This window comes from Chlorocebus sabaeus, chromosome 1 (assembly GCF_047675955.1).
Source record: "Chlorocebus sabaeus isolate Y175 chromosome 1, mChlSab1.0.hap1, whole genome shotgun sequence".
NCBI lineage: Eukaryota > Metazoa > Chordata > Mammalia > Primates > Cercopithecidae > Chlorocebus > Chlorocebus sabaeus.
This window is the reverse complement of record NC_132904.1, coordinates 81,332,585-81,355,627: the sequence shown is the minus strand read 5'-3', so window position 1 is coordinate 81,355,627 and position 23,043 is coordinate 81,332,585. Positions and strand designations below refer to the sequence as shown.

At 36.5% G+C, this 23,043-nt stretch overlaps 1 protein-coding gene across 12 annotated transcripts in view; it reads left to right on the top strand.

Moving 5' to 3' along the window:
• Positions 1-23,043, top strand: part of DLG2 (discs large MAGUK scaffold protein 2) — a 2,222,296-nt gene that overhangs the window by 928,394 nt on the left and 1,270,859 nt on the right. Inside the window, exon 1 of one of the 12 annotated variants that reach the window (XM_073019981.1) lies at positions 19,505-19,982. The exons of 10 other annotated variants lie outside the window; for them this stretch is intronic. In XM_073019981.1, coding sequence (XP_072876082.1) covers positions 19,881-19,982 — 102 coding nt within the window. In that variant the 5' untranslated portion in view covers positions 19,505-19,880. Of the gene's footprint in view, positions 1-19,504; positions 19,983-23,043 lie in introns of those variants that run through there. One more of the 12 variants, XM_073019938.1, reaches the window with a different exon arrangement.

The following is a 23,043-nucleotide window of genomic DNA, read 5'->3' as shown; positions in this document are numbered from 1 at the left end:
AATGCAGGTGGGCTCTACAGCTTCCATCAGATTTATTTATTTGTCTTTCTTCTCAGTTTGTTTTGTATTTGTATCCAGCTGTGGGAGAAAGCTTTCTGAGAAACTCCATGTTCCTTTTTTATTAGATGAAAATAAGAATGTTCAAACATTACCTCAGGTGGGAATTTGACTTTGCTCCTGCATTTTTCATTTTGGCTTAGTATTTCAATTTTAAAATAGATTAAGATATGTTTAGTATTCTTATAGAAAACTCCTGCCTAATCCTTTGGAGGACATAGAACTGTAAATTCTCTAATTACTACAGTCAGAACTGAAGAGTTCTTCCTAAAAAGCTGTATTCACACAGAAGGAGTTTGCATTTTTTTCAGTTAAAATTTCAGATTTTCTTTCATGTTGAAATTTGCCACAGCATGGTACATAAGAAAAAACATTTAAGAAGATGTCACGAGGCCTATATTTTACAGCCCCAGCTGCACCTCAAATGCACTGTGCAAGAGTTAAAAGGTTTGCCCAATCTTAGCTATTTCTATGTATAGAAGTTATATATTGTTGGATATACAGAGAATGTGATTCATTTTCTCATAATTCAATGTATTTAGTATCTCACTGAAGATCCCTGGCCTATGTCTTTGTTGTTGTTGTTGTTGTTCAGGGCTCTTCTATATATACAATGACAAAACGATAAAACCTAAACTTTTTAGCCTGGATAAAATCTACTCAACCAACCTGTAGTCTCTTTACTTCCCGGAAAGAACCTTGTGATCCAACCATATGACACTTCTCTTTCCGCAAGTATGTTAGACTTTCTTGGCACATGTCGTTCTCTACTTGAAACTCATCCAGACTTATCCATAGAGTAAATTATTTCTCTTTCCCAAGACCCCAATGCCTTTATTAACTGTCGACTCTTTTCTCACATTGTCATGTAAGTTGCCAGTTTACATGACTCTTTGTCTTCTCTAGTGTGTAAGTTCTTTACAGAGAGAGAGCATGTTTTATTAATCCTTGTATCCTTAGCTTCTAGTTTAATATCTGAAGTGTCATAGAACTCAATGAATGCTAAATGGATGGATGGGTTGATAGCCAAATCAGAACATAAGTAAATAGGAATAATGAATTGCAAAAATAAAAAATAAATTCTCACTAAAGATGGCTGGTATACTACAAGGCCTCTTAAAGATCCTTCAGAGCTATAAATCAATAGATTACTTCTTGATTTTGAGTATCTTTAAGAGTTGTAACAATGTTAATCGATTTGAATTTTCTTCCCTGGGAGTTTTTAGGAATAAGATAAACTGTTCACTCACTTTACACCAATGTCAATGTACTGGTTTTGATATTGTTCTATAGTTATGTAAAATATAACTAATGGGGAAACTAGGTGGATGGTACAGTGAACCTAGTACTTCTCTGTACTATGTTTACAACTTCCTGTGAATTTATAATTATTTCAAAGGAAAAAGTTTAAAAAGTGAATTAATCTTGTGAATTATGTAAGAGCTCACTACTAGGGTCTCTATGATATCTGTCAGTAAATATTTTATGAAGAAAAAAATTACAACAGCTTTATTCATAATAGGTAAATACTGGAAACAAGAAGCCAATATTAAAAGGCTACGTACTATATGATTCCAGTTATATGAGATTCTGGAAATGGTAAAACCGTGGAGACAGTAAAAAGTTCAATGGGTTGCCAGGGGTTGGAGAAGGCAAAAGGATGAATAGGCAAAATAAAGAGGATTTTTAGGACAGTGAAAATACTCTATATGATGTAAGAATTATTGATACTTGTCATTATGCGTTTATCCAAACCCATAGAATGTACAACACCAACAGTGAACCCTAAGGTAAACTATGGACTTTGGGTGATTATGATGTCTCAATAAAGGTTCATCAATTGTAGCAAATATACCATTCTGGTGAGGTTGCTGATAATAGGGAATGCTATGCATTTGTGGGGCAAGGGTATGTAGGATATCTCTGTACCTTTCTCTCAGTTTTGTTATTGAATCTAAAATTGCTCTAAAAAATTAAGTCTTTTGAAAACCACATGTAAGGTCTCTGCCGAGAAATTCGTTGTTAATCTAATGGTGATGCCCTTATATGTGACTTGACACTTTTCTCTTGCTGTTTTTGAAATTCTTCCTTTGTCTTTAAACTTTCGACAATTAGACTATAATGTGACTTAGAGCATATTTGGGTTTAATACATTTGGGATTCTTTGAGCTTCTTGGATCTGAATGTCTATGACTCTTCCAAGACATGAGAAGTTTTCAGCTATTGTTTTATTTAATATAATGTCTATACCACTTCCCTTTTCTTCTGGAATGCCAAGAAGGTAAATATTTGCTTAATGGTGCCCCATAAATCATATAGGCTTTCTTCATTTTTTTTTCTTGTCTGCCTGTAATTATTTCAAAAGACCTGTCTTCAAGTTGAGAAAATGTTTCTTCTGCTTGATCTAGTCTTTTGTTGAAGCTCTCAATTGTATTTTTTATTTCATTGAATTATTCAGTTATAGGATTCCTGTTTGGTTCTTTTTTATGATATCTATCTCTTTGTTGAGTTTCTCATTCAAATCCTAAAATTTTTTTCCTGATTTTGTTGAATTGTCTATTTGTATTCTCTTGAATCTCATTGAGCTTCCTTAAGATAATTATTTTTAATTCTTTTTCTGGCATTTCATTTCATATGCTTCCTTATGAGTAGAGTCTTTAAAACTAAAGAATTATTGTGTTCCTTTAGAGGTACATGTTTCCTTGCTTTTTGGTGTTTGATGTGTCCCTACATTAATTTATATGTATCTGGTGGAACAGTCACCTCTTTCAATTTATGGAGTGAGTTTCATAGGGAAAGATATTCATTTAGATGGATCTTGGGGTGTTGGTTCAGTAGATGCATTGGTTTTGGTTCTAGGAGGGTGCAGCAGTTTAGTCTTTATGTGGTTTCTTCAGCTGTAATTCACACTAATGATGTTTGTGAGTATCTCAGTGATCCAGGCTGAGATTTTGTGGTGGTGGTGGTGGTGGTTGTGGTGGTGGTGGTGGTGGTAGTGTGGCTCTGCCAGAGGTGGGTTTTCTAGGTTGTTTCTTAGATCAAGAATACATGTATACACGCAGTAGGTTGGCCAACTCGGGGTCTGTCTCAGGGGGTTGGAATCATGGGGCTGTTACTGTCACTAAGAGCATAGGCACACAGCTGTTTGGCCAGCCTGGGGCACATCTGCCATGGGTAGTCCATGGGGATGTTTCTCTGGCCCTGACTGTGGGCGTATGGGTTTTGTGAAGGCCAGGGCCTGCCCACAGGGGGTTGGAGGGCACCATGAGGCTGTTTCTCAGAACCTGGGCAGGGCCTGATAGCCATTTTGTTGTCCTGGGGATGTGTTAACTACTCAGTGGCTCAAGAACCTCTCCCACTCAGAGAGGGTGTGAAACAGATTGGCTCAGGGTGAGTTTGTCGTGGGTAAGACTGCCAGACTGTTCATCTGGCTGGAAGTGCAGGTGGCAGGGGTTGGTTTCCCTGCTGTGCAAGATGGCAGTCACAGTTGATTCTGGGCTCAGGTTCTACACAACTGGAGTTGTGGTGTTCAGCCACTGGTGTGGGATTGGTGGAATGAAGATGGAGCCCCAGTGTTGAAGAGGTGCAGTAGCTACTGGCCTCCAGAGGAGGATGCACTCCAGAGACAGCTTTGGTCTCTATATGGAACTGCATTGCTGCAGCTTGGCCCACAGTGGCTGGGTAGGGCTTAGGACATCTAAACCTCGTCCTCCTAATTTGAAGCAATACAGCTGCATGAATTTCCAGCATCTCTCCCAGCTGGGCTCAGGGCTTAGAAGAACTGTGGGGTTCTTCCATAGTAAGGATTGTAGGTATATCCGGTGGCAATAGAGCCTGGTGGGATTCTTCTGGTTACCTTTTTCCCCCACTCTTGTCTCTGGGCTGATCTGCTTTGGATGAGGGGGACGGGGCTGCAGAAGCTGGGTGCCTCTATGCTGCCCCCAGGAGCTTCCAATTAATAGGTGCCTTTCCATTCCCCTGCTGTACTGCAGCCATCTCCCTTTGGCACTCCAGTAAAATCTTAACTGTTTTTCGATGACTTTGGTCCTTTCTTGCAACCTTCCTTCTTTTATCTAGTGGATGTCATGGAAACTAATAGCAGTGATAACCTCCCAATTTCGGAAAGTTAGGGTAAATACAGAGTAGACCCAGTCATTGTGAGGCTGAGAATCTGGTTAGTATCCCCCAAGACAATGGACTCTAGGGCCTAGTTGGGGCCTGGGCACAAGGACCATTTCATCACATCCTGTAAAAAGACCCCAGGAGACTGTACTAAATTAAACTTTGGGATCAGAGGGTAGTTATGGAACATAAATAAAATATTATTCAAATACGTTTCAATGCCCATAGAAGTGAGATAGTTTTGCATACTACTATATTGGTTTGATACTGTTTTATGTAAAATGGCTACATCCTTCATCTAGTTTGTCTTCCCTTGACCTCCTGTCAGATGTGAGGAAAAATAGAAATTCTAATCAACAAATGAAAGTCCCAGATTCCTTAGCCAGGTAGTTTTATTATTCAATCATATACTTACTACTTCATCAATATTTCTCAATTTTAAACTCTAAAACTTTAGGCTTTCCTCACTAGCAGCTTTCCATTTTTAAAGACATATCTTTTCCTAGTGATATAAAATATTTTTTAAAACTCAGATAAAGTGCTCATAAGAGTGAACAAAGTAGTTGTCTGAGTGATCCTGGCAAACATATAATAAATAAATATTTTCTAGTTCTGGAAAACTAAGCCCCATGTGGAATTCTATCTTCTAACAAAGTAGGGAGTCATCAGTTCATGTAATAATACTTGTGTAGGAAAAAATTGATTTGGGAGTTACTTTGATTTAAAAAAAAACTCTACCATTGGTGTTTAACTTAGTAATTTATCTAGAAGATTAATATAATTCTTTGGTCTTGAGTTTTAAACCACCTAAGATATTTAATCTACATTATTGAGTTTAATTTACATACAATAAAATGAATCTGTTTAAAATATACAATTTGCTCTGTTTTGATAGCTATGTACATCTGAGAAACCACTGCCACATTACAGTTACAGATAATTGCCATCACCCCAAGATTCCTCATGCCTCCTTTTATCCCTTCCCTCTGTCTACCTGTAGGCCTAGGAAGCAGTAGATCTACTTTATATCACTATATATTGATTTTTATTTTATATATTTCTGTGTAAAAGGATTTATACAATATGCACACTTTTGTGCCTTTCAATTAGAACAATAATTCTGAGATTTTACATATATATCTTGTTTTGTTTATACATTCACTTGTTAACATATCTGTGGGTTGTTTCCAATTTGGGGATATTATGAAAAAAGCTGCTGGTCTGTGTAGACACATGTTTTCATTTCTCTTGAATACCTAGAAATGGAATGGCTGTGTTGTACAATATATTTATGTTTAAATTTTTAAGAAATGCCAAGCTGTTTTCCGAAGTGGTTGGACCATTTTGCGTTCCCACCAGCAATGTATGGGAGTTTCAGTTCCTCCACATCCTCATCAACACTTGGAATTGTTAAACTCCTAAGTTTTAGCCATTCCAGTTGGTGTATAGTGGCATCTCATTGTGGTTTAATTCTCATTTCCCTGCTGATTAATAATATTGGGCTTTTCTTGATCTTTTCATCCACTAACATTTTAATATCTCAAAAAAATAATTTTATAGCATCATATAGGAGATGTATCTCTATTGATAAACAAATGAATGAAACAGAATACCTAGTATATTGAAATCAAGAGGGTAGCTAATTGTAAGAACCATACATATTGTTGTTATGTCCTGAAATTTCTTTTTCCTTGCAATATTTATTTTATCTTACCACCTTGCTGCCTCTCTGGCACCAACTAAGACCAAATATAGATGGCATATACATTATTGAAAAAGGATATATTATGTCATTGTTAAGCAGAGTCAACAGAGTAGCTACTAAGAAAAATATTTTCCTGATGTTTTTTAAAAGACAAAAAAAAAAAAAGTTCTTCAAAATCTGATTCTAGATAATTTTTTATTGTCATGCTCTTCTCTCAGGTTGGATGATAGCTATTTCTGAGCCTTTAATACAACCTATTGACAGACACTTCATAAGTTTATATTTCTAACCTAGCTTATGCTGAGCTCTAGAGGAATGTATCCAAGTTAGAGTTACCAAAAACACTGTAAATCAAATTTACAATACAAGCAAAAAGAACAAACAAACAAATAAGCAAAATCCCCCAAAAGGAATAATGCCTCCTCCATCCCACACATATACACAAACACTATCTTACTTTTTAGTGTATCATATTTCAGTGAATGGCATTACAACTTATCCAGTTATGTAAACCAGAAACCTGGAAGTCATACTGAACTTCCCCCATATCTGATCTACCCCCAGTGCTTATCACTTTCACTCACTTTTTAAGATGTTCCTTGAGTTGAACTATTTATCTTTGTTTCCAGTGCTGTTTCTCTAGTCTGTATCACCATTATCTGTTGCCTGCACTACTGAGAGCACCTCTTCAGTGTTCTACCCACTAACAGTATTGTTCCATTCCAGTCCTTCACCACACTACAGCCAATCTTCTTGAAACGCAATATAATATCACATCCCCCACTTCTGCTTAAAAACGTTATATAAAACTTTCCATATACACATATCACATTCTCTCTCTCTCTCTCTCTCTCTCTCTCTCTCTCTCAGCCCAGATAGTTTGATTTTGGTAAATTCTACCAAACATTTAAAGAAGAAATAGCACCAATTCTATGCAAATCATTCCTAAAATATCAAAGAATAGGCAATACTTTCCAACTCACTCCATGAGGCCTGTATTGCCTTGGTATAAAAATAGGCAAATATATTTCAATAAAAAATGTTACAGACTAATACCCCTCATGAACATAGATGGAAAAAGTTCTAAACAAAATTTTAGCAAATGGAATCTAATAGTACACTAAAGTTATAATATATCATGACCAAAGGAGCTTTATTTCAGGAATACAGGATTGTTTAACATTGAAAAATCGCCATGTTAATCACCTAAAAAAATCTCAGGCATAGAAAAACCATGTGACAAAATCTAATATCTATTCCTGATTAAAAACAAAACAAAACAAAAACTCTTAGCAAAATATAAATAGAAGGGAATTTCTTCAACCTGATAAGGAACATATGTGAAAAACCTGTAGCTAACATCATATTTAGTGGTGAAAGACTGAATATTTTCCCCTTAAGATCAGGAACAGGGATATCCACTTTCTCTACTTTCATGCAACATTGTTCTGGATGTTTTAACCAGTACAATCAGTAAAGAAAAAGAAGCAAAGGAAGATGGAAAACTCATTTTTGTTTATAGATGACATGTCATGATTTGATAGAATCTGTTTAAAAAGCTACCAGACTAATAGGTGAGTTTAGCAAAGTTGCAGAATAAAAGGACAATATACAAATTAACCATTTGTATTTCTATGTACTAACAACAGTTACAAATTAAAATCAATAAAGGAATTCCATTTAGAATAGCATAAAATATGAAATACTTAGGAATACATCTGATGACATATGTGAAAAAATCAGTACATTGGAAATTATAGAATATCGCTGAGTAAAATTAAAGAAGTAAACAGATACTTTGCTAATGGGTTGGAAGAATCAGTATCATTAAGATGTTAATTCTCTCTAACCTTATCTAAAGATTCAACACAATTCAACACAGTCAAAATTCCAGTTGAAATTTTTGTAGGTGTAGAATTAACAAGTTCATTCTAAAAATTGTGTGAAAATTTAAAGTGCCTAGGAGAGTCAAAACAGCTCTGAAAAAAAGAGAACAAAGTTGGAGGTCAAAAATATCTTGATGCAAGAATTATTATAAAGCTGCAGTGACCAAAACATAGTATTGGTGGAAAGATGGAGAAACAGATTGATAGAATGGAGAGTCCAAAATTAAACCATACATATAAGGACAAAGACATACAATTAAATGTAAAAAGGATAGTCATTTCAACAAATAATACAGAAACAATTACATATACATGTGCAAAAAATGAACTTGGATCCATACTTCATATCATATACAAAAATTAACTCAAAATTGATCATAGGTCAAAATGTAAAATTACAAAACCTCTAGAAGAAATAAGAGAAGAACATCTTTGTGACCTTGTGTTAAACACAGATTTCTTAGATATGAAATAAAAGTATGACCCATAAAGGAAAAAAACTAATAAATTGCATTCATCAATACTAAAACTTCTGGTATTCAGAAGACACTGATAAGAATGAAAAGACAAACCACAGACTGGGAAATACTATATCCAATATATAGCTAATATAGGTTTGAATCTAGACTATAGAAAAACTCTCAAAACTTAATAAGAAACAAACAACTCAATTTTAAAGGTAAGTAAGAGATTTGAATTGATACTTTAGCAAAGATAGTGGGGGAAAAAACACCTGAAAAGATGTTCAACACAATGAGTCATTAAGGAAAGGCAAATTAAAACTATAATGAGGTACTGTTATACATCTATTAGAATGGCTACAATTAAAATGACTGACAATACCAAGTGATGGTGAAGATGTCAAGGATCTAGAATTCTCATACTCTGCCCGTGGGAATATAAAGTGAGACAAGAACTTTGAAAAACAATTTAACAGTTCTTAAAATATAAACACATATTCATCATGTTGTCAAGCAAATCCACTCCAAAAGAAGAGGAAATATATAAGTCCATACAGAGACTTATGCACAGATATTCGTAGCAGCTATATAACTTCAAACTGAAAGTGACTCAAATGTTCATCAACAAATATAAACAAATTATATAATATATCTTTACAATGTAATATTGCTTGGTAATAAGAAAAGAAGTAAACTATTGGCACATGGAACCACCTAGATAAGCCTTAGAATAGATATGCTGAGTGGAAGAAATTCAGACTCCAAACACATATTGTATGATTTCATTTATATAAATCTCTTGAAAATACAAATAAATATTTAGTGACAGACAGCAGATGAATGATTGCTTTGGGATGGGGGATTAGGAAATAGTGGGAGGGGTAGAGGTTACAAAGGGGCACGTGGAAACGTTTAAAGGTGATAGATGTGTTTATTATCTTGATTATGTCGATGGTTTCACAGATGTATACATATGTTGAAAATTACCAGATTTATACTTTAAATATTTCCAGTTTATTGTATGTCAGTTCTCCACCAATAAAGCTGCTTTAAAATATTTCTTGTGTAGTTTCCTAAGGCTTTCAGAATAAGAACAAACATTTTAAATATAATCTGAATAGTCTCACCTCTGCTTTCTTCTTCAGCCTCTGTTCACTTGATGTTTCCCCTTATTTTCTGTATTCTATTTATCTTAGTCCTTTCCATGTTCCTTGTGTGCTGGTACCACATGTTTTGTATATCCTATTCCTTTTCTTTGAGATGCTTTTCCCCTTTCTATTTGTCTAGTTAATTCCCACTCATTTTTCTTATCTCAACTCAGTTATCATTCTCCTAATTACACTTTCTCTATCTCCATTTTTAGATGAGATTCCCCTATATATGCTCTTACACAGCCATGTAGCTCTCCTCAAAGCACTTATCCCAATCTGCTTTCTCCATTGGTTTGTAATCTCCATGAGACCAGCACTGCATTGGTCTGTACTTAACCACTGTATCCCGAACTTGGCCTAGTGTCTAGTACATAGTAGATACTTCAAAGTATACAATTGGTAACCAAAAGGGGGAGATAAAGTTAATGTGCTAACATCATCAACCAAGCAAAGTTTTTCCATGATCAGATGCTAACTAAAGCAAATACTATGCACATCTTCCAATGCATTACATTTGAGATTGACAGTCCTTGTATTAAAGGAAGAAAGCACCAGCATTCTTGTAATACAACTAACTCACACACTGTACCAAAAGGTAGTTTTCTTATAATAGTCTTATTTTAAGCAAACTGGATATAAGAATCTAGGTAGGCTATACTTAAAATTTGGTACCATCAAGGACTTTAACCATTATGCTTGCAGCTCATTAAGAGAAAAAGTGTAATTATATCATTATCTTAAATCTGTGATATATAGCTGGAGATTGTACCAGAAATCTGATGTCTTCACAGTTTTAGGGGAGGAGTTGTTTCATTGAGTAATCATTCAACTTACTGTATGATTAGCTGAGGGCCACTTCTTGTGACATAATAGAGTGGTGTTCTTGGGGGTATGTAAGATACCTCATTTAGTTTATGCAGCTAGAAGAGCCATCTATTGTTCAGATGAAAGGGAGCCGATAAGGAAAATCTATTTGTAGTAGAGAAGCACACAGTGGCAATATAAAGCCATTTAAAATGAGCCATGTTCTTGTCAGTCTTCTCATGAATTACTGCTTTCAAAGTTGAACTCTGATTTAGTTTATTTTTTTGACAATGATCAATTTGCCTTTGTTTCACAGATGGGCAAGTACAATATAAAAATAGAATTAGTGATTTTACAGAAATTTTGCTGTGGTTGGTTGACATTTGTTTTAAAGAAGTTTCTTGGCTAGCTTTGGTGTGTAATGAATGAATGAATAAAAGAATCAGTGAGTGGACAAATGAATATTATTAAGCATTTATTAATAATATGTGCCAGGCACTTTGATAGGTACTTTTACATGTGACATTTTAGTTAATTCTCATAGGAACCCTGTGATAGAGGTATTATTACTCAACAACCTCCTCCCCTTTTTTTGTACTTGAGACAATTAACTTTCAGGTTAAGTAACAATTCAGAATTGCATAGCAGGTGTCCAAACTAGGACTGGAACATAGACCCAACTTTTATTATTTCAACATTGACATCAAATTTGGTGAACAATAAGGCCTAAGAAGAGTTCTTCTGTTATTTGAATTTTGCCATTAACAGTATTCTCACAGGTGGTGTAGCGGGTAGTGTTTTGGAGTTGCTTTTTCAAAATGGCAACAAGGTTGAAAGTAACTGTCATGAGAAGTCTCAAAGGCAAAATTGTGAGGGAACAATAATTATTTCAAAAAACACTTGCTGCTGAAACAAAATGTCAAAATTGATTCAGAACGAATAGGCTGGCATTTCTTCAATAAAGAGTATACTCCTCCTACCTAGGAGGTGGCAGGGAGGGGAGCTGGGTCAGGACTCAAAGACCTTCACAGTATTTCACCTAGAGCCTAGGTGGAAGCCGTGGAAAGTCTGGCTGAGATCACTTATGTATTGGTTCTTTATTTATCCATTTATTGACTAATCAACTACATAAGAAAACTATTTCAAATGAAGGTCATACAAACATGCTAAGTAAAAGAGTCTATACTTGGGGGTAGTTGAGTGGACATAGAGGACTTAGAAATTACAGTGAACAGAACTCTCCACCCCTATTCAACAGAATATACATTCTACTCAGCACCTCATCACACTTATTCTAAAATTAACCACATAATTGGAAGTAAAACACTCCTCAGAAAATGCAAAAGAATGGAAATCATAACAAACAGTCTCTCAGAACACAGTGCAACCAAATTACAACATAGGATTTAAAAACTCACTCAAAACCACACAACTACATGGAAACTGAACAACCTGCTCCTGAATGACTACTGGGTACATAACAAAGGCAGAAATAAAGGTGTTCTTTGAAACTAATGAGAACAAAGATACAATGTACCAGAATCTCTGAGACACATTCAAAGCAGTGTGTAGAGGGAAACTTATAGCACTAAATGCTCACAAGAGAAAGAAGGAAAGATCTACAATTGACACCTTAACATCAAAATTAAAAGAACCAACGAAACAACAACAAACAAATTCAAAATCTAACAGAAGACAAGAAACAACTAAGATCAGAGCAGAACTGAAGGAGATAGAGACACGAAAAACCCTTCAAAAAATCAATGAATTCAGGAGCTGGTTTCTCGAAAAGATCAATAAAATAGACTGCTAGCCAGACTAAGACTAATAAAGAAGAAAAGAGAGAAGAATCAAGTAGATGCAATAAAAAATGATATAGGGGCTATCATCACTGATCCCACAGAAATAAAAACTACCATCAGAGAATACTATAAACACCTCTATGCAAATAAACTAGAAAATCTAGAAGAAATGGATAAGTTCCTGGACACATGCACCCTTCCATGTCTAAACCAGGAAGAAGTTGAATCCCTGAATAAACTAATAACAAGTTCTGAAATTGAGGCAGTAATTAATAGCCTAACAACAAAAAAAAGTCCAAGACCAGATGGATTCACAGCCAAATTCTACCAGAGGTACAAAGAGGAGCTGGTACCATTTCTTCTGAAACTATTCCAAACAATAGAAAAAGAGGGAATTCTCTCTAACTCATTTCATGAGGCCAGCATCATCCTGATAACAAAATCTGGCAGAGACTGACAAAAAAAGAAAATATCAGGCCAGTATCCCTGATGAACATCGATGTGAAGATCCTCAATAAAATACTGGCAAACCAAATCCAGCAGCACATCAGAAAGCTTATCCACCACGATTAAGTTGGCTTCATCCTTGGGATGTAAGGCTGGTTCAACATATGCCAGTAAATAAACCTAATCCATCACATAAACAGAACCAAAGACAAAAACCACATGATTATCTCAACAGATGCAGAAAAGGCCTTTGACAAGTTCAACACTCCTTCATGCTAAAAACTCTCAATAAACTAAGTATAAATGGAACATATCTCAAAATAATAAGAGCTATTTATGACAAACCCACAGCCAATATCAAACTAACTGGGCAAAAACTGGAAGCATTACCTTTGAAAACCAGCATACAGAACAGAGGCCTAAGACATAACACTACCATATAAAACCATCAGATCTTTGACAAACCTGACACAAACAAGCCATAGGAAAAAGATTCCCTGTTTAATAAATGGCATTGGGAAAACTGGCGAGCCATATGCAGAAAACTGAAACTGGACCCCTTCCTTACACCTTACACAAAAATCAACTCAAGATAGATCAGACTTAAACGTAAGTTTAATAAAAATCCTAGAAGAAAACCTGGGCAATACCATTCAGGAAATAGGCATGGGCAAAGACTTCATGTCTAAAACACCAAAAGCAATGGCAACAAAAGCAAAAATTGACAAATGGGATCTAATCAAAGAGCTTCTGCACAGCAAAATAAACTATCATCAGAGTGAACAGGCAACCTACAGAATGGGAGAAAATTTTTGCAATCTATCCATCTGACAAAAGGCTAATATCCAGAATTTACAAATAACTTAAACAAATTTACAAGAAAAAAAAAACATCAAAAACTGGACAAAGGATATGAACAGACACTTCTCAAAAGAAGACATTTATGCAGCCAACAGACATATGAAAAATGCTCATTATCACTAGTCATTGGAGAAATGCAAATCAAAACCACCATCTCATGCTAGCTAGAATGGAGATCATTTAAAAGTCAGGAAACAATAGATGCTGGAGAGGATGTGGAGAAATAGGGACACTTTTACACTGTTGGTGGGAGTGTAAATTAGTTCAACCATTGTGGAAGACTGGCAATTCCTCAAGGATCTAGAACCAGAAATACCATTTGACCCAGCAATCCCATTACTGGGTATATACCCAAAGGATTATAAATCATTCTACTGTAAAGATACATACACACATTTGTTTACTGCAGCACTATTCACAATAGCAAAGACTTGGAACCAACTCAAACGTCCAGTAATAGATCGGATAAAGCAAATGTGGCACATACACACCATGGAATACTATGCAGCCATAAAGAAGGGATGATCATGTCCTTTGCAGGGACGTGGATGAAGCTGGAAACCACCATTCTCAGCAAACTATCACAAGAACAGAAAACCAAGCACCACATGTTCTCACTCGTAAGTGGGAGCTGAACAATGAGAACACATGGACACGGGGAGGGGAACATCACACACCAGGGCCTGTTGGCGGGTAGGGGGTAGGGGAGGGATAGCATTAGGAGAAATACTTAATGTAGGAGACGGGTTGATGGTTGCAGCAAACCACCATGGCATGTATATACCTATATAACAAAGCTGCACATTCTGCACATGTACCTCAGAACTTAAAGTATAATCATCATCATCATCATAAATTACAGTGAACACAAAGGGTTGACAATGATGAGGGAACATGATAGATATTAGAGTCTATTGATGTGGGACCTGAGAATATATCATTGCAGTTGTGTTTTCTTCAGTAAGAGGAGTATGGAAGAACTGAGAAAGGGTCTAAGGAGAGTCACTGAGACAGTAAAACTTGTGAAGAAAGGTTAAAGACTTAGAATTGTTCAGTATAAAGAGATTATACGTATTGGGTAGGTTTATTCTTTTCTGTTAACTTTCATTAAAAAAAAAAAAACACAGAAAAGTGACACAAAGCCCTTATAATTTACTGAGTGCCTAATACAAACCAGATAAAGATGACTGGCATTTTGCAACACATTATCTCATTTAAGCCTTATAGTAATGCTATAGTATTATCACCATTTTACGAAACAAGAAATGGCAGCTTAGATAAGTTAACTAGATTGGTCAAGCATTTGTATGGACTTTGAGTATATTTATTAGTTCTTAATTGTATATACTTTCTTACTGTAAGGAAGAGTTTCATTACTCTCATTTTGGAGTAACCTAGTCAACTGGTTTGTAAACTCACTGATGGCAGAAGGACATTCATATTCCTCTCTGCCTCACATGTTTCGGGAAACTCAATGATAAAAATGCAATGTTCCACTTACATGAAAACATCTCTACTAAAGATTAAATGAAATAAGTGGACTTCAATTTACAGTGGTAGAGGAGATGGAAAAGGATTTAAAGGTTGAAATCTCACAGCTAATAATGACAAAACCTTATATGTTTGATTGTCTCCAAAGTTCATGTGTTACCTAGACACTATGCTTTCTTTATAGGGGTCATAAGGAAGAATTCCCTCAAAGAGTTACTAAATAACAAACACTATTATAGACAGTAGATGAAAAATTGGGAGGTGTTAGCTATAAGTGATAGCCGGGATAGTCTATTTATTAAGAGCTTAGATCCTCAAATCAGATGGCTTGACTTCAAATCTCAATTCTATCACTCAAATAAACCATAGTGTTTTATATTACTGTTATCAGTATTCTCTCTTTCCTCCTTCTGAAAGAATTATCTTTCCCCAACCTTTGTCATCAGGTTGGCCACATGACATTCCTTAGCTAATAAAATATGAGCTGGAAGATGTTTTTAATGTCTGAACAGATGTTTTAAGATTCGCTGCATATTCAATCATTGATCATTTCTCCTTCCGCTATGAGAACATTAGATAGAGGTTACTCTTCCATGCGACAGAAGCTACTTACAGAGGCTACTCTTCTGTCCATGGACAACATGGGCTACAATGATAGCTAAGCTATGAAGTACATCTAACATGAGGAAGAAATAAACATTTGTGATTGAAAGTCATCAAAACTATTTTTGTTAGTTGATTCATTTAGCTGATTAGTATAACAATTTTGTTACCTTGGGCATTATTCTCACTCTGTCATTCACTTTCCTTTTTTGAGTGAGATTGAGTGATTGTGATGGTTAAAAATGTTAATGTAGTTAAAGTACTTAGATCAGTGCTGTACTGGTAAAAGTGTTTTGCGGAAAAAAGTCCTGAATTGTGGTGTTTGTTCATTTAAATGGTGTAGATACTCTCTCATGACTGATTCGAAGCTACCAGCATGATGTCACTGAATGTGAAATTAGACAGAGTTACACATAACCAGCTGTCATGAGTAGGATTGGCTCTAGCACTCTGTGGAATTCAGAACAGTGTACATAGCAAGCATGATATTAGTGCCTATCAAATAGTAAATGTTATGGAAGAGTGAAATTTCTGAAGATAGGTAACTGAACAAAATGGTTTCTCAAATTTCCTTTACATTCATAAAATCATGTTTAGAAGATCACTAAGAGAATTTCAACGTTGGAAGCAAACTTAGAAATAATCTAATATACCTATTTCATCTTAATAAAAAAGGGAATTGAAACTTAGAGAGACTGAGTAGCTTGCTCAAAGTCACACAGAGAGTAGGAAACAGCACCATGGCTCCTAGTAGCCAATCTATTCTTTTCCTTTGCAACATGAACAACCTCTTTTTAAAAAATTGCTATGAAAAGAATCAACAAAGAAAAAAGATGAATAACTAGCTAATGTCTCTTACTGTGTTCCAGTTTCTGATTAAGTATAACAACAATAAATAAAAGATTAAAATTAAACCCTGGTTACATTTATTGATAATCCTATTTTTTGTAATTATGAGTCCATTTTGAGGAAAGTTGTCATTAGGAGAAATGCTTAATAGTGTATTGTTGTGATGCATCATTTTATAAAAGTGATAATTACTAGGAGGAACTGTAAATTTTATCAATCATTGAAATGTCTAATTAAGAATAGTTTATTTTGACTATAAAAATGAATGCGTCATCTCCTTGCATTTCCTAGTAATATCTCCTAAAAATATTGCAGTACACCCCCATGCAGTACACTCTCAAATTAGTGCTTTTCAAACCAGTAATGCAGTGTGTTCATATCTTAAGGTAACAGTGATTCATTTATTTTAACAACAGTGGTTACTGGCTGTAACTATGGACTGCATTGTCATGGAAACCACTTTTCCCCTCATCTTCCCCTTCAATTTACCCCAGAGTTGTTATTTGGAGAGGAGAATTAAGGGAAAGCATTTTATCTAATACATATAAATGGATAACAGATAAACACATATACACGCACATACAGAGAAATGAACTCTCACTGATTAAAGTTAAACATAAAAAGTCAAGGAAATGAAATATATATTGTGTTTTATATTTTGTCATTTCACTTTATCAATTTAAACTAGCACAAACTGTAAAATGGGGAATAACTTGCACATAGCAGCCTTAATGCTGCCCTAGAATAGGAGGTCAGCTTTAGCTTGGGTAATTCATTAGGGAAAGACTGTTAGATATTATTGGAACATCACAATATAGAGCATACAATACTTTTGGGGTGTTTGAAATCCAAATTGTAGGCTAATGAATAAGGGAAATATTGTACAGCTTTTTAAGAATCTATTCTCTTGGAAAAACCAGCCACAATTATAGATGCTCTGTAGGTGGAATTGCTCACACAATCACACTTTTTATGCTAACATAAAGGAATAAAATGGTAAGGGATATACTTAATCTATACATGTGACTTTAAATTTTCACAGAAGGCCTCAGACCAGAGTTTTGCTCCTAAAATGTGACCTCGTATGTTTAAGAACTTATAGATTAGACCTCCTGAGTCCCAGCGGCCTCCAGCTATTCATTAGATTGAATCAGTACTGATTCCTAATGGAGATATCTACTAGGCAAGGACTTCTGCACTTAGTGTAAGAATCCCAAAACTTTAGGCATGGCTGCCCTCTACAGTTAGAACCAGGTATAACTCAACTCTGAGGGTCTTTCCATGTTGAATTTTGTTCATACTTTGTTCCATATTGAATTTCCTTCAGATAAGTCTTATTTCACAAGGAGGAATTTCATTCCTCTCACAAGGGGGCTGATTAGAATGTAGATTTATTGACATTCTACTGGCCTGTAGGATGAAAATGTAGGGTTGGGCTTCATAATCCATATTTATAATAAGCATCATAGATAATTATGACATAATCAGGTTTATTTTCCATCAACTTGGGAGAGAAGAGGAGAGTATTTTGGATATGGGTGGGGCAAAGGCACTTTATAAGGTACTGTCTTTGACTTAACGGTTTGCAAGTTGGTATGTTCTTTTGTTCTAACCGATACATTTAAACTTTCTAAGGAGGAAGCATACCATGATATTGAGGCTTTTATTAGTTTACGATATAAGAGGTCTGGCATTCTGATGGAACCGCATCAGGAGGATGTGGTCAGTTTGCCATGGATACTTTGGACTATGTTGTTCCTGTATTGCAGGTGGGATTTCTGAATTTAACACCAAATTGGAAAGAGTCTTGGAATTACCATATTCATGTAAATGTGACAGTCCTGATCCTTCCCAAATAAATCTGAATACTTTGGAACATGTTTCTGGAGAAGTGTGTTATGTCTCTCATGATGCTGTTTTCTAAACTCTCCTCTACTTTTCTTTGAACCTAACCTTCAGACTTACTGATTATGTGACTTGAGCAAGTGATAAAACACTAAGGGGCTCAGTTTCTTCCCCTAGAAAAAATATGTTGAATAATATCTACCTCTCAAGCTAAGAAATGAAATAAGCTATGTAAGTTAAGAGCAGCTACCATGTGCTGGGGCTTACCACAGGAATGTGTTGGTCAATGTATCTGTCTCGTCTTCGTGACAACCCTTTAGGTTAGGGGTTAACACCTGCTAGTTACAGGTAAGCAAACAGGGGTTTGGATAATGTAAGTGACTTACACAAAGCCACATCTAGCACCAGAGCCAGAATCTGATTCCAAACTCTGATATTTTGCTCTCTTTCTACCAACCATCTGTGAGGCATAGTGCCAGGCATCCAGGTGGCACCCAAAAAGTGCTAGTTTTACCCACTTCCTACCCCCACACCCTTCTTATGACATTTGTTTTTGTCTTCCATAAGCAATTTTGCAGCTGTGCCAGCCAGCCACATGCTGATTTTTTTTTTTTTTTTTTTTTTTTTTGGTCTTTTGCAATTTTGACAGCCTCAGTTAAAAACAAAAAACAAAAACAAAAAACAAACAAACAATAAAGCATCCATCAGTCTTGTCATTCATACTTCTGGAACAACATAAATACTGCTTCTGGGATTTCCTGGAGCCTCAGAGACATCAAGGTGGGGAAGGGGCAGACGCTTCTTTTTTGAGTTTGACAAATGTTATGTCAAATAAAGCCTGGGTTCTGAGGCCGCTTCCCTACCCAGGGAGTGAGTAGGCTTGCTGACCCAGAAGTCAACGGCGTAGGGCACCAGCGAAATCATTTTGAGCCTGTTTTCTACCCTAGATTTCTTTGCTGGCCCTCCGACCGCCCCTGGCAAGACACGCTGTTGTCAAAGGGCTAGGAGGATGCTGCCTGCAGGGCTCCGCGCGGGCCTCCCCTTCCCTTCCCGGGAAGTCGGCCTCGGAGGTCTTCTACCCTCGGGTGGCTGTAGCGGTGGGGGCCAAATGCAGTCTCGGGGTCACGTCAGCGTGGGGAGGTCCCGCGCTCCCACGCTGGGGACTCCTCGGCGGCACCAAGAGCACCCAAAGACAGGGCCAGGCTAGCAAGCACCGCGCTTCCTCCCTTTCTCAGCCCCTCCCTCCCACCCCACTTGCCCGGCCAGCGCTCCCCACAGTGACTCTGGATTGCAGCAAGCCACTGGCTTTTTACCAAATCGGGAGCTGCAGTATGTTTTTTCTTCTACTTCTTCTTCAGAGGAAATAATTTCAGCCCCCTTCAGCTCGCATGACAATCTTGTGTGACTGGGGAGAGTAGGCGGGCACATCCTTTTACATGCTAATACTGCCCCACCTCCTTTGAACCCTCCTCTAAGTGCCTCGCTTCCTTTTATTTTTATGGTTTATTTTTATTTTATTTTATTTTTATTTTACCTCCCCAAAATTCACCGTAGGGGGAAAAATTATTTCTTGGTTCTGTCCCTCCCCCCACACGCCTCGTTCCCCAGGGAAGGGAGACCCCGAGAGGCTTGGTACTTGCCCGCGGCGTTGCTTCCACCCGGGCTCCGGGATGGCCACGGCGGGTACAGGGGGCAGTGATCGAAGCGGCAGCTCGGTCTAGGCTGTCGCTCCATGTGCCTGGCGAGCACAGCATTTGGGTCCCCCAGCGAGCTGCCACTGCCGCAGCCCGGAAGGAATGTCCCCTGTTGTTAAGGACCCTGACTGTTTTACACCAATGATTTGCCACTGCAAAGTTGCTTGCACCAACAACACTTTATCGTTGATGTTTGGATGCAAGGTAGGACGAGGTTCATGTCTTTTTAATGCATGTCGCCTCCCTCGGGGGAGAGAACAATTCCTTTTGTTGCTTGTTTATGTCTCTGCCTGTTGGGAGAGTGACAGAAGCTGCGACTGCTCTGCTCTCTCTGGGAGCCAGCTGGGTTTGGGGGCCAACAGATCGCACTGATTTTCTGGCGTCCGATGTTGGGCCGATAACTCAATGGTGATGGGACCCTGGTCTCTAACATTCAGAGGCTGTAAGAGCAGATGCGGCTCGGAAATGGGCACCTTGGGTGGCTTTCTGCTTGGGATCTCCTTGTGCATTTAGCTAGTGACTGGTCTCCCGACTGCTGATTTGGGAGCTTCTGAACTCATCTCAGGTTACTACTACCTAGAACCCCAACCCACTGGGCCAACTAGCAGGAGTAAGTTGGGTGGTCTATGAACTCCAGATGAAATTGAACACATCAATTTGCAATGTGACATATTTTAAGATAAAGAGCTTATTTTTATTTTAGACAGAAAATCTGGAGCTAGGCTCAGATTGCCCCCAGTTGCGTGCTTTTCCCTTTTATACAATCCACTTGAAATCAACAAACAAATTTTATCAAGAGGTGGCGCAGTTACTCAGTGAAGTTTGTAGTGAATAACTGTCCCACCCCAGATTTTTGTAAAGGTGATTGGTGCTCCCAAAGAAATGAGGTTTGAAGGTTTTTAAAACAGGTTATCATTCATTGCTCCTTTTCTGAAATATATTCACGGGACTTCCTTGTTGGACCTGATAATACACTCCCTGAAAAAGATGCGTGGAACTTGGTGTTTGAACGGTTTAAGCTGGTTAATGGTCTGAGTGCATGTCCTGTTACTATAAGATACAAGTCTTCATTTCTTTTTGTTGTGAAAAGCTGGTGGATTCGTCCAACTTATTTATATAAAGCACTTCATGTGGCTACTATGGTGACTAAGGGGAGAGAGAGAGAGAGAGAGAGAGAGAGAGAGAGAGAGAGAGAGAGAGAGACTGCTTCATCTGAAATAAAGTTTGACTTCTCTAAGTGAATATATATCACATTATACCTATTTTTCTGAAAGATAACAACAGAGATTGGATTGGACAGTTGGTAAGCACCTTAGGCGGTAAAGTTAATGAAACACACACACTAAACTTCATGGATAGTGCTCATAGGAGGTGTAGGCTTAACAGAAAAATTGGGAGTCAGGATTTTAAGTCTTATATTGGCTATGCCTAGAGAATCTCTCTTCTCTGGGCCTCAGATCTTCTTCTGTAAAATGAGGGCTGTGGATGAGATTATCTCTGAGGCACCCGCCAGCTCTAACAATCTCTGATTAGGTCTTTCACGAAGTCATTGAATTATAATACTATTGCCAGAGATTTATGTTTTTCTACTCAATATGATAGGTTACACTTTAGGGTTAGTTAAAAAATATATTGCCTGTACTAAAGAGTAGCTGGTTGTTCCTTTTGAAACCCCAAAGAGGTCTTAGAATTGTTGAAGGTTTGTGTGTTCATCACTGTCAGGAAAGTGTATATGAATGAACAGCACCAATAACTAAGGAGTTAGGTTCTCTCCCATACAACCTGCCACCCCTACCTCATGCTTTTATTCACCCTCCTAATTGCATTTACAGTAGCATCTTTGCAATGGTTACTGTTTAAAATCCATTCCCATGAACTTACAAGAATTACTTTGCAGTGCTAAATGATTATTAACAAAGGTGAATTATTTGTCAAGGGAAATTAAACACAAGCTAATAATCAAATAAGATAAGCCATTGGTGTAGAGAATGTTGTTGAATATGCATTCAACCCTTCAAGTTCATTTACAGACAAGTTTCTTTTATGCTGTTATATTTTCCCCTGATTTTCAGAGGGAATTATTGGAGGGAATTAAAATAATTACAAGCCACACTTTTTTTTTTTTTTTTAGGCTAAGGAAATACATTAGTTAACTTTCTTTACGTTCTCTTCCTTTTGGTATTTGGGTTTAGCAAGTTCACTTTATGAGAGAGATTCATGTCCATAGAGTGAAACACCTATGTCATGTGTGTTGGCAGACATCATTTTTTGAAAAATAAATTAATGCTATGTGAAAATAAAATAATACTTTAAGAGACTCTAACCCATCTTATTTTGCAAAGTATTTGAATAAGATAATTCTCAAATCCTTTTATAACAGGATCAATTATTATATTATAACCATACTTAACAGAAGGATAATTATAGATGAATTGACATAAGGATTCCACCTTATTATCTTAAATATGGAAAGAGTATTAGGACTTTCTACTGTAGCCTTCCTCCTAGTGAAGTTCTTCAACATTATCTGACAGATGAAAACAGGATATAATATGGAAAATTTACCTCACATCAGGCTTAAGTTTCAAAGCTAAATTTTGTACTTATTATTGATATGATTTATGTAAGTCTCAGTTTCTTCATATGTAAAGTGGCCATAGTAATAACTACTGCAGTATATATTACTATGTCATTGTGAGAAATAACATTTAAATGAGATGCCTGCAGTACTTACTATATATAAATTCATCAAATGATTGTTGCTTTTATATGGCCCTAATTATTTTCATAGCTCCACTGAGGTGGGCTTATTACTTATAGGAGAAACTGCTTCCACTGTTATTAACATAGTTCTCTTCATAAATTCTTCATCTTTATTAAGAAATCAATCATTACTTTTCCCAAAGTTATTTTTCTTTGCTCTATGCTGTTTATGTAAAATATAGGAACCATTTATATATTGATATGACATTCAGAAAATGAAGTACGTTTATGAAAATTAATGAACAAATTATACTATTATTCCATTTGATCAGTAAATATTTATTAACCACACAAGAAATGCTACACACTGGAGGCATAGCAATAAACTGCTCTTGTTCCCTTTGGTCTCAAATTTAAGTGATATGGCAGGTGATTACATTTCTTACAATATTGATTTAAGAAAAAAAATTATAAAGGATTTTCACTGAATCTTTTAGTAATTAAAATGTAATTTAAATAATTTTTGAAAAAATCATGGAGACACAGATTTCAGTAAGGATAC